Source organism: Motacilla alba, chromosome 1 (assembly GCF_015832195.1).
Source record: "Motacilla alba alba isolate MOTALB_02 chromosome 1, Motacilla_alba_V1.0_pri, whole genome shotgun sequence".
NCBI lineage: Eukaryota > Metazoa > Chordata > Aves > Passeriformes > Motacillidae > Motacilla > Motacilla alba.
The window spans coordinates 63,426,392-63,438,830 of NC_052016.1; the positions used below are offsets into that span (position 1 = coordinate 63,426,392).

Consider the following 12,439-nt stretch of genomic DNA (forward strand, 5'->3'; position numbering starts at 1 on the left):
TGAAAAGGGAAGGGAATGGAGTCTTTCCCATCTTTCTGTGTGCTGGCCAAAAAGACTATGGTTCAGCTGATTAAATCCTATCTACAACTGAAAGCTAAATCACAATTCTGGTGTTTACAGCTGGAAAAGAAGGCACACATTTACAAGATTTCAGTGTTTACAGACATTATCTAACTAAGTCTGTCTCCCCACCTCACTTCTGTTGTAAATAACCACTTCCTACATATGGTGCATAGTAATACATGTAAAATATTTTAAGTAATTCAGGTAGTCTGCTTAATATTTTGAAGAGCATCAGTTGGGTTAGTTAGTCAAGTGCCTAGACATTAAAATGTAGCTTTATTTTCAGTTCTTTGAGCTCTTTTTGAAGTGAGTCAATATTTTCCACATATGGAAGCAGCATTGTATTTCACAAAAGACTAAAGACACAACATGATAAACCCTTTTCTTGTTCCTGCCCTTTTGCCTGAAAAATGCTGATATTGTTGTTAATGTTAACTTTTGTCCTTGAAAACTATGCTTTCTTTTCCACAACTGTTCCAGCCTTGCTTTGAAATCCTCTTTAAACATCTGCTTTCTCCTTCTGCATTTTCTTTTATTAAATGCTCAGCAGCCTGACTTCTACAGCATTATAAAGGTATGTATTTTCTTACCTCTGATTTTATGTTCACATTAAGTAAATTCTGATATCTTTTTGTTGTTGCTGCCCTTCAGCACACAGCATTTTTGTCTCGTGTGTTGGGCATTCTCCAGCACATATATATTGGCTCAGGGAAGAAACAGATCTGGCAAACACAGCATAAAGTAGGAATTGCTAAGTGCTTCCAGCTTAATTAATTTAATTATGTAGCCCAATGATGGATGTAATAAAAATGAAGCATGCAGGCACATTGTTCAGGGGAGTCTCTGGCAAGCAAAGGGCTGAGCTTTAGATGTAATTTTTCTTCCCTTTAATTTCTCTGTCTGTCACAGGACTCAAGAGCTTATTACCATTTGCTGGACCAAGTTGCCCCCAAGGGAGATGAAGAAGGCATTCCAGCTATTACTATTGACATGTCAGGATTAAGGGTAAGATGAGATAAGTTTGGAGTAAATGCCGATATTTTCTGTCCATTACTTGCATTCCTGGCTGCACTGGGATGTCAGAACCAGCAAATTCTTTCTTGCATTGCAACACGATCTTGTAACTCAGAAATCAAAGCTTCCAAAGAATTAAATTATGTGTTTGGATTTTTGTTAGATAGTAACTCTGAAACTTCAGCAACCATTTAATCACACTGATAAACTACTAGCATGTAACAAGTGTATTTAAATACATTGATCTGTGAATTTCATCAAACCATCACATTTATATGGAATATGGCTGTAAAAGCAATATGGTGAGGTGCTTGAATCATGGGCAAAGCCCATTTGAAAACACACACTTGCCATTAGTAACAGTGGGAACGGGAATAACTGTAAACCCGTTAAGGAGCTGCTTTAGCAGCTAGGTTCCCACAAGGAGACCCAAGTGGGGCTGGGTGCAGAGCTGGGGTGGGTGAGGCTGACGTCCCGTTTGTGCCGGGCAGGAGAAGGACGACGTGCAGCGAGCCGAGTGCATGCTGCAGCAGGCCGAGCGCCTCGGCTGCCGCCAGTTCGTCACCGCCACCGACGTCGTCCGGGGCAACCCCAAGCTCAACCTGGCCTTCATCGCCAACTTGTTCAACAAATACCCTGCCCTGCATAAGCCAGAGAACCAGGACATCGACTGGGGCTCCATTGAAGGTCAGGAAAATGCAAATATCTCACGATCCACTGTGATATTTCCCATGTGTCTCCTGTTCAAGGCTCAGTGCGCTGTAAATTCAGTTACGGTTTCTTCCCAAGACACTTGCCTTACTGAAGTGAGGTGTTCTGCAGGCCTTTGATTGATGTGTCTGTTGTTTTAGGTGAGACAAGGGAAGAAAGGACATTTAGGAACTGGATGAACTCCCTGGGCGTTAATCCACGTGTAAATCACTTGTACAGGTAAGATGAGGTATTGCACTTCCTTCAGATGATAAATACAGCCAGCAAGTTGTTTGCAAGAACGTAAAAACTTCTGGGCCCTATAAGAATATATGCTGCTTTGTGTTTCCCAGGAAACTAAGTTTACCTCTGCTAATAGTTGAATCGAGTTCCTTTCCTCTGTTCTTTGGACAATGATACATCTTTTTTGTTGTTTTCAGTGACCTGTCAGATGCCTTGGTTATCTTCCAACTCTATGAAAAGATCAAAGTGCCAGTCGACTGGAACAGGGTGAACAAACCACCATATCCTAAACTGGGTGGCAACATGAAGAAGGTACAAAAAGCTAGAATAGCTCCAGTAGTGATGCCTTATCCTCAGTGAATGCCTAAATCATTTCAAACAGCAATGTGGTATGCACGTTGCTTTCCAGCCCCAAGGACAGCACCTTAAATTATTTTTATGCTTAGTCAGTAGATAATTTTTCATTCTGAAAAAGAAATAAACGTTAGACTCACTCGCTCTGTTGACAGGTCAAAAATATTTGTTAAGTAAAAAGACTTGACAACTTTTGTATCAGTATTTAGAAACTGTATTTGCAGATCCCTTTTGGTATTCCTTTAGGCACTGACTGTAATGCATCTGGACCGTGAGATGCATGGCACCAGCTTAATTGCAGCTGTCTGGATCTCTGCCCTCCACATCAAATGAAGACAGTGATGATAAGCATTCCTGATCAGATGCATCAAGAACCGATCACACAGTTGCTGCTAAATGCAAAGCTTTCTCCCAACTATCTGGATGAGTAATTGCATCCAGTTAGACCAGAGCGATCAACCAATATAAAATATTGGCTGGGACACTAATCCTTTGTCCCAGTGTAATGCCACTATGCTGGAGGTATGCATGAGCCATACACTTCTATTTTCCAGAATAATCTGCTTTTCAGGCCCTGGTTAGGAAGTATAGCATTTTCTTCTATGTTAAATGGTATTTTTGGGATGGATCTGCCTGCTGGCAATCAGCTGTTTTATCACAGAGCCCCAGTGTTCCTGTTTGCCCAGGAGGCTCTGGGCTGAGTGATCCCAAGAATTTAAAGTAATAGTGTCTTGTCTTCTTTTTTTTTTTTTCCCTATATTTTTGACCCTGCTTAACAGCTTGAAAACTGCAACTATGCAGTGGAACTGGGAAAGAATCAAGCCAAATTCTCCCTTGTCGGCATTGCTGGGCAAGATCTGAATGAAGGAAACCGTACGCTCACGCTGGCCTTAATCTGGCAGCTGATGAGAAGGTAGGTCAGGCAGCCACGAGCCTCAGAGCACTTTGGTACGCTCAGTTTGCATTGCAGCAGTTTCCTGATGCTCTCACTGAGTAGAATCCACAGCCTACAGCCTTCTCAGTCCTCTGTTTGCACTTCAGTGCCAGGGCACAGTGACCTCCTGCTCACTCCTGCTTAAGGATGTGATCAGAGCAAATCTTGTGGGCAAGGTCATTACAGTCAGCTCATGCAGAAGATTATTACTGTCACTATCTGCATAGCAACAAAAAAATGTTTATTGCATAGAAGAGAGGAAAGGAAGTTAAAAGGTCTCTGTATCAGGGAACGGGGACAGTTTCCCAGAAACAAGGAATTGATGCAGAAGTTTAGTACGCTGCTTCCTGAATGGGCATAACTCAGTACCTCTCCCCATTTTAATGCAATGCTGTGTGTGTGCATACTTCTGTGTTTAAGAGCGCCATAACTGAAAGTAAAGAGCCCCAGTAGTTAGGAACTGAATACAAACTGAATTCAGACTATAGAGAAAGGTAGAGGTTTATCAGCAAGGTAGTTAAAACAGGGATGAGGTGATTACTTACCCTAAGTTTGGGATATCCTTCCAAGGTGTATACTGTATATGCAAAATACTCCAGGCTTGTTTTTATGCAGAAGTCAGTCTTAGGTGAGCAGAAGGATTCCCTTCTATCTTTAAAATCACTGATTATTTTTAAGCACTATGAGGATGAGTAATTTACAATGAGATACATTAAGAGGAATTCCAGGAATTTTAAGTAACCAAAACTTTTAACATTCCCAAAACACTGATTAAGGAATTGGGGATGAACTAAACTCCTTAGATTAATAATTGTGTTGTAATATAAATCATATGCACTGTGAGTGTGTGTGAGGCAGAGGAACAGCAGATCATTGGGATAATCCCAGACAAGCTGTGCACATACAGAACAGTTCTGAGTTTACAGCAGACTTTGAGCAAATATCCTGGCTTCCCTCTTAAGGTACACCCTGAATATCCTTGAAGACATTGGTGGTGGAGAGAAGGTCAATGATGAAATCATTGTCAGCTGGGTCAATGAAACACTCACTGCAGCTGGGAAGGATTCAACCATCTCCAGTTTCAAGGTACAGTTTTTTTCAGAAATCTCTCCTCAGGAATCTCTTATTCAGAGTGCTTGTGTGTATGCTATATAGATATGTGTATGGTACACAGATGTGTGTATGATACATGGATGTGTGTATGCATACACGCACACACTCTACATTATGATGTAACTCACTACATAGCTTGATTATTCTTCATTCCCTTTTAAAAGCTTATTCAAATACACAGGTTTTATTCAAGGGACTTTATGGTGAAAAAGTAATAGAAATATGATATGAACATTACAGGAAACACCTTGAATTCCAGTTTGGCTTGGGAAATCAAAGGACGGAGACAGGAATGATGACTGGAATTAAGAAAGAACTGCTGTGCTGTTGGTTATGAATCAACAGCAATTACAAATGGCAGTATTAAAATGAACACTAGCAATACATTTAGTACCATCCAGGGGTGCCTTGCCCTATTTTGCAAGGTACCAAACAAACACAGAAATGGACCATTTCTAGAGCACTTCCAATTCCACTAACAGCATAGGATCTATGACACTTCCCAAGCTAGGGAACACTCAGTGGATATAAATCAGCACTTTGCACCAGGCGAAAACAGATCCATCAAACTTCATGTAATGAGTTCAGGAATCACACAGCTGGTCCCTCTCACCCCTCTCATCTATCAGTAGATGTCTATCAGTGTCATCTCCCCACAGGAAGCAAATGCACTAGCCCTGCACCCCATCTTTTGCTTTAATGACATTGTATTCTATGACAAGGTGACCTGCTTCATGGATGAGGGAAAGGCTGTGGATGTCATCTACCTGGATTTTAGTGAAGCCTTTGACACTGTTTACCACAACATTCTCCTGGAGAAACTGGCTGCACATTTGCACAGTTTGCTGGGTAAAAACTAGATAGCCAGGCCCAGAGAGTGGTGGTGAGCAGAGTTACATCCAGCTGGCAGCCTGTCATCAGTGGTGCCCCAGGGCTCAGTTTTGGGGCCATTTAACATCTTTATTGATGGTCTGGACAGGCAGATCAAGTGCATCCTCAGTCAGTTTGCAGAAGACACCAAGCTGAGTGGGAATGTCAATCTGCTAAAAGGCAGGAAGGCTCTGCAGAGGGGTCTGGACAGGCTGGATTGATGGACCAAGGCCAGTTGTATGAGGTTCAATGAGGCCAAGTGCTGGGTCCTGCACTTGTATCACAACAGCCCCAGGCAGTACTACAGGCTTGGGAAAGAGTGGCTGAAAGCTGCCCAGCAAGAAAAGACCTGGGAGTGCTGGTCAACACTGGCTGAACATGAGCCACCGTGTGCCCATGTAGCCAAGAAGGTCAATGGCACCCTGGGCTGTATCAGCAGTAGTGTGGCCAGCAGGAGCAGGGCAGTGATTGCGCCCCTGTACTCAGCCACACTGTGTCCAGTTCTGGGCCCCTCACTAGGAGAAGTCACTGAGGTGCTGGAGCGTGTCTAAAACGCAACAAAACTGGGAAAGGCTCTGGAACATAAATCCTATGAGGACAAGATGAGAGGGCTGGAGGTGTTTAGCCTCAAGGAAAGGAGGTTCAGGGGAAACATTATCACTCTCTACAACTGCCTGAAAGGAGGGTGTAGCCAGGTGGGGGTCAGTCTCTTCTCCCAGGTAACAAGTGATAGGGCAAGAGGAAATGGTCTTGAGTTTGCAAATGGCCAGGGAAAGTTTAGATTAGATATTAGGGGAAGTTTCTTCCCTCAAAGGGTTGGCAAGCCCTGGAACAGGCTGTCTAGCAAAGTGAGTCACCATTACTGGAGGATTTAAAAAATGTGTAGATGTGGTGCTTAGGGACATGATTTAGTGGTGGGCTGGGAAGTGCTAGATTAAGGGTAGACTTGATCATAAGAATCTTTTCAAACCTAAACAATTCTGTGATGTTTCATCCCTTGGGTAAAACAAAAAATCCTAGAAAGAGTTCTTAGTCTGCCTTAGATAAAAAAATATTCTAAGCAGCCCTTCGTGAAGTTCTAAATGGTATTTGACTGAACTGTTCATTGCTCTTGAGTATAGACTCTGGCTTTGTGGGAGTTCTGTCATCCTGTTCTTGGGTTTAATTTTATTTTTTTGTCTATGCAGGATAGCAAAATCAGCACCAGCATGCCAGTCCTGGATCTCATTGATGCCATTCAACCAGGGTCAATCAAGTATGACCTCTTGAAAACAGAGGACCTGAATGACGAGGAGAAACTAAATAATGCTAAGTATGTTTCTGCCAAGTGGCACTTAGCATGAGTTACCTGCTCAGGGTAGCCTAACTCTGTCTTTAAAAACTACTCTGCTGTCATTTTCACCTGGCACAACCTCATGTGAGAAACACCACCCGAGTTAGAAGCATGAAGGCTGGGAGTTAGGTAGTAAAAAGAATATCAATGGAAATGTGGTGTGTAATGTTGTAGTTCCTGCTTCATAAATCCCTTGAAAGGATCGAAATCACTTGGTTTCACAAGCTCCTATTTTTTCATATTAAATCTTTCAGAGATCAGGGAACAATGCCAACAAATAATGAACAGGGATTAGTGACAGCTCTTTAGTCACCTACAGGTAGAACAAAGGCATATTTAAGAGAGAAAGGGGAGGACAGGATTCATGCCTGAAAAACTGGTTCTCTAGATGTGGATATTGATTTTTTTTTCCCTGAATGCAAACAATTTCCTAGCAGAGAGTCAATTCTGGGGGCATCTCCCTCTCCTTTCAGAGTTACACACATCACCTCCTGGTCTGATCATCAGTTTAACTTCTCCTTTTCTACGCAGTAACCACAAAGGAGAAAAGGATGACTGTAAAGTAATCAGAGCTGCCATTATTTTTGTAAAGACTTTTCCCACTGTTCTTTTCCCTTTCCCTTCCATTTCCTACCATCCGTTCTCCTTCTTTTCTTGCAATCCTATGTGTGCTTTTCTCTGTACTTCATTTCCTCATTCCTCTGCTGTTCTTTTCCTCATTTCCCACCCCTGTTCCCTCACATTCTCAATGCTTCTCTGCATTTTGGGGGAAATTTCACAAATGTATGTGCTCTGAAGTGGAATAACCTGGGATTTTCTAGCTTTTTAAAAAAAAATAGAGAAGAGATAAGTTCACTGGAGAACAGCCAGTGGCTCTGAGCAGGGAGATGGGAATGTCAACTTGCACTTTCTGGGTATGACTGAAATAAGTCCCCAGATGTTGATTTCCAACACTGATTTCCACTGACATCAGCATTCTGCTTCTATCCTTGCAAGTTTGTTTATGTGCAAAGTCTGAGTCTCAAAGATTGAGGGGGAGCAAGGTCATAATGGCTGGTTTTGAGGATAATCTTTTAGAGGATGGAAGATGAAATATTATGTAGCAGGATCTGACCTGATCCCAGTCAGTGCTCTAACCATCACGGAATGCACTCTGCCTTTTATTAGAAATGTAGTTCTTTATGAACCTGTCTCATACATTCCTACAGAAAAGTTTAACTTGGTAAATCAGTGAAACCCACTCTGGTACTGATCATGTAAAACACTTAACAGGGGGAAAATTATTGCTACTGCACTAATTTCTGTCTTTATTTTTTTCCTTTTTTTCTCCCACCTCTGCAATGCAGATATGCCATCTCTATGGCAAGAAAAATCGGAGCAAGAGTCTATGCCCTTCCAGAGGACCTGGTTGAAGTAAAACCCAAAATGGTCATGACAGTGTTTGCTTGCCTTATGGGAAAAGGAATGAAGAAAGTTTAAAGCACAAAAGACTTGCACTGATGCCTGTTATTCACCCTTTAGATTCCTTCAAACTGGATGCTGTCATCTGTATCAAATAAATATGCAGGGTGCTCATGCTTTTAAGGCATGAATATTATACATGGTTCCAGGTCATACAGAAGTTATGAATTTACATATATCCAGGAAATAATTGTTGATTGATTTCTTTGCCTTACTTTTCCACTTTGCTAGCTATAACCATTTCATATTCCTAAACAAGTTTTCAACACTGAGGCCTAAGCATATCCTTTCATTAATGGATACCAGGGTTTTCTGTGGAGGTCATCCAGTGACAGACAGCTTTTAGGACTATGAAATGTTATACTCTGCTTCTGTCTGAAAATGTTGTCATGCTTTCCATAGCATTTCTGCCATACTTACCTTCAGTTTCCACCTGGGATATCAAAACAGGTTTCCCAATGCAAGTAGTAGTGATTATTTCTGGAGAGTAAGATCCTCTGAGGAAATTCTTGTGGAAATAAAAGAAGTGTTTGGTGTCTGTGACGTGCTGCTGGTATGTAAGCTGAGCAGTACTTTTCCCTGCAAGTTATGCCTCTGCCATCCATGGCATTACTCACAGATTACATTACTGCTCACCAAAAAAAACACACTGCAGCCTGGTCCTCCAAGATCATCCGAACTCTGGAACCTTTGCAACAAACATTCTCCAAGGGATAATTCATTTTTATGTCATAATACACTTAAAAAAGATTGCAAAGCATGATAGAAATGAAAGCCATGTTAAAGAAATTAAGGGAATGTACTCAGTAGCAATACAATGAGAAGTGAACAAAGGGATGCAGAATGACATATTTATGTAGACAATAAAAATTCAACTGTTAACTTCACAGACTTGCACTCAAGGGGCTGTGGCTCTGATTCAGGAGAGCATTTATACCTGTGCTAGCATAAGAAACACATACTAAAATGCTCCCCTGAACCCAGGCTGGGATCCTCAACAGAGCTAAATCAGCTTTGCTTTGCAGCTAACAAGGCACTGTAAATTTGCCTCAGTTGAGGTCCTAGCCCTGTCTGTGGATAGTCAGTGGGATATATTTGCACTGAATCTCTTCCTTGGCATGAGACATTTACTGGCCTTTACGTGGATTTTACTGTGGTGAAGTGCAGAAGGAGGGAATTTTGCCTTAATGCAATCCCGTTGACACAGTTCTCTCCCTCTCCCCCTCCCTTTCCTCCAGCCCTTCAGAATTGCCTTAACAACGACAACCAAAATTCTATGACATGAGAAATCTCTCCAAATAAAATGTTCTATAAAGCCAAATGTGTAGTCCTTGCTTTTAGTAGTGGATGTGCTAGTTGGTGGGTGTCATGGAGCTGAAATGGGGACAGGTAAAAATAATCTGTGGGCTCAGTGAGAATGTGTCTTTTGCATTGTTATTGAAACCACAGATTGCAGAGAACGGAAAGAATTATTTCCTAGGCCATTTGTGAAAATGCCACTCTGAGACACTGCCAAAGATGGGACATTGTTCTGGCTGGACTTCCAGTATGATTTCCCCATTTGGTGCACTGCCCAACATCCTCTTCCTTTGCCCAGGTACCCATAAATTTTGCTTCTTTAGGCATTCTGCAATGCAAATATGCTGCTTTGTTTCTGCAGGAATGGCCAGATCCTGTTCCTGATCAGATCTGACTGCCCCGTTCCTCTTAAGAACTTAACACAGGATGAGAAAAGTACAGCATCCTAAAACCCATTCTGTCTGGTCCCAGTATTTCCCAGTGCTTCCAGAGGAGGAGAACATCCAAAGTGTTATACAATGGAGATGTTACCCCAGCTTATTGCCCAGGAAGGGGGAGTTATGAGACCATGGCCCCTACACTACTCCTCTTTTCAAGTGTAGCATCTGCTGTTGCCAGAGAAGAGGGGTGGCGCTGAAAAGACAGCTCCTCTCCCCTTGTGATTGACTTGGGAGTCCTTCAGAGGTAAACTAGAGAGAGGAAACTGTGACTGCAGAGCTTCTCTCAGGTGGGATGACCATGTATTGTGTGAGTCGCCTGCACGTCTGTGCATTTGCAAAACGAAGAGGCCATTTTTTGTTGGATAAATGGTGTAGCTCTGACAGGACTGGGTAATCCTGCCTGAAGACAGCCCTGCTTCAGGTTCCTTGTTTCATGGAGATGGTCTCACCCCAGACTCAGGGGCAGTCATGAAGGATGAAGTAGATGACATACTGGACATGGCAGAACCAGGATGAGAAGGATGGCTTTTCCCTTGACCCCAGAGGAATGCAGGTGTTTGCCATCCCCAGAGAGTAGAAGGGATTTTCAGGCACTTTCCATTCACCAGCTCTTAGCAACTCAGCTTTTTGCACAGGGGTAGGATTTTTAGAGGAGTCTGCTGAGATGGGCAGAGAGGAGGCTTCCATACATCATGCATTCCCACTAGGCAAGGCGTACGACTTCAGGGGCTCTTGGGGACTGAAAGCTGCCTCTGCCTCAGGCTCTGGAGAGGGGCCAGGTGATGTACGGTGTTATTGCAACCATGTTTTGTGGACGGGGCTGCTTTTCCTCCTTCTCAGCATCCCAGCACTGTGGAACGCCGTGGGCAGCGCTCTGCCCGCAGGCGGCTTTGGGGAGCAGCATCGCCGGGCGCCAGCCCGCACCGTGCAGCGGGGACAGCTAACCACGAGGTGGCACTCCCTGCACCCGCAGCTGCCACACCGGCAGCACAGCGCCAGCAGGGCCAGCCGCTGGGGAACGGAGGAAAAAATTGCATCCTGAACTCTCGGCACAAAGCCAGCGCTCGCCAGAGCGCCAAAGGGAGCAAGCGCTGCTGGCAGGGATAGCGCAGTGAATACATCCCAGCCCTTCAGCCCTGGCTCCGGAATCTCACTTGAAAAACGAATCTGTTGTGGCCCCGAAGGTGTGGGAATAGCTGCATTCTGGTACAGGAGTGTAAATATTTTCACTCTTCAGGGCATTTCTGTTTAATAGAGTATTCTTACTTATTTGATGGTCTTGAGGTTTTGCTTTCATGAACTGGTAATAGCAGCCTGTAATAAAGGTCTCTCTCAGCAGATGCTGAAGGGGTTAAGCCTATGACAAACATCACTAAAAATACCAACCAGGATCTGGAATTTGTTGCTGTTGCTTTCCTCAAACTTTTTCTATCCTTCTTAGAGAAAGCAGCTGTCTTTGGGATTCATTCTCAAATCAAGATGGCTTTGTAAGCACTTCCATTATTGATTTTCATCGCACAATTAATCATAATTTTCAATGCTTCAAAAAGGCTTAGACACTCACACGAATAAAAATAAAGCATCAGCATTTAGACTAAATAGGAGAAAAAACCATGAGGGCAATCAATCCACATGCCTCAGGGTACAATCTGATCACCAGATGGACTTAGAAGGAAATGTCCCCCCACAGAGTAGTAAAGCATAATTAGGTGTATGATGAGGATTTTACACCTTCTTGTAAATCATCTACCCTAGCTAGAAATCATCTGTTCTAGCCTTAGAAAGGGGAGAGCAAGCAGTATAGCTGGCTGCTGTGCTCTTGTAGAGATAAGGTTGTCTCTATTTCCTCCAGAACTGGGACTGAACCAAAACCCCAGCCTGACATCACTCATCTTTCTAAGTGCAGCTTAATTCTGTTATGAGCCTAATCACAAACTTCAGGTCTTGGGGTCCACTGCTGCCTAAATGAGTAGCGGCTTTGATCTGGCTTCTGTTTGGAAAATAGGACCCTTGGAAAACAGGTCTCTGTCAGCTGGCTGCAAAAAGCACAGGAGCAGCACTGGTCCTGCAGCAAGTACCAGGGACGGTTGCTTTCAGCTTGATGGAGAAATGGATCCTGCTGCCTACAATCCCACAAACCCATACGCTGAGTTATTCAGAGTCAGCTCTCTGTCTTCTCCCGCTTCGGCAGCCTCCTCCACCATATGAAGAACAGACTTGCCAAGAATTTGGGAGCATGTTCCTTCAGGCTGCTCAGCCACTTAAGCCCAGTGCTTTTCAGCCAAGCAGACAAGGCAAGCAGCAGAGAGCAGCACCACTGAATGCCTAAGTCTCATTGCCTGCTGTATGGTGAGCCACTTTGGAACTAAAATTTACCCACAAACCTTAGAAGCTGTTCATTAAGCAGGACATGAATCAGAAGAGCACTGTTTACTGGTAAGATGGCATCTGTGGACTTTGTACAGCTTAATGTGAGAAAACTTTGAATTAGGGCCAAGCTCACATTATAATGCTCTCAATTTTTTTATAATTGTCAATCAGTGCTCAGTGATGGTTCTCTTCTGCCACCAGGAAAAATGTCTTATTCCCCTGGCAATTCCTTTGCTGCTCTGAAAGCAACACACA

At 43.3% G+C, this 12,439-nt stretch overlaps 1 protein-coding gene across 2 annotated transcripts in view; it reads left to right on the forward strand.

The window, feature by feature from the left end:
* LCP1 (lymphocyte cytosolic protein 1) overlaps positions 1-9,396 on the forward strand; it is a 30,052-nt gene extending 20,656 nt beyond the window's left edge. For both annotated transcript variants that reach the window (XM_038145143.1, XM_038145151.1), the window contains exons 9-16: positions 973-1,068; positions 1,569-1,764; positions 1,929-2,007; positions 2,208-2,322; positions 3,144-3,277; positions 4,261-4,384; positions 6,469-6,593; positions 7,961-9,396. In XM_038145143.1, the coding sequence (XP_038001071.1) occupies positions 973-1,068; positions 1,569-1,764; positions 1,929-2,007; positions 2,208-2,322; positions 3,144-3,277; positions 4,261-4,384; positions 6,469-6,593; positions 7,961-8,093 (1,002 nt within the window). In that variant the 3' untranslated portion in view covers positions 8,094-9,396. The remainder of the gene's footprint in view (positions 1-972; positions 1,069-1,568; positions 1,765-1,928; positions 2,008-2,207; positions 2,323-3,143; positions 3,278-4,260; positions 4,385-6,468; positions 6,594-7,960) is intronic.
* Positions 9,397-12,439: the final 3,043 nt, after the last annotated feature.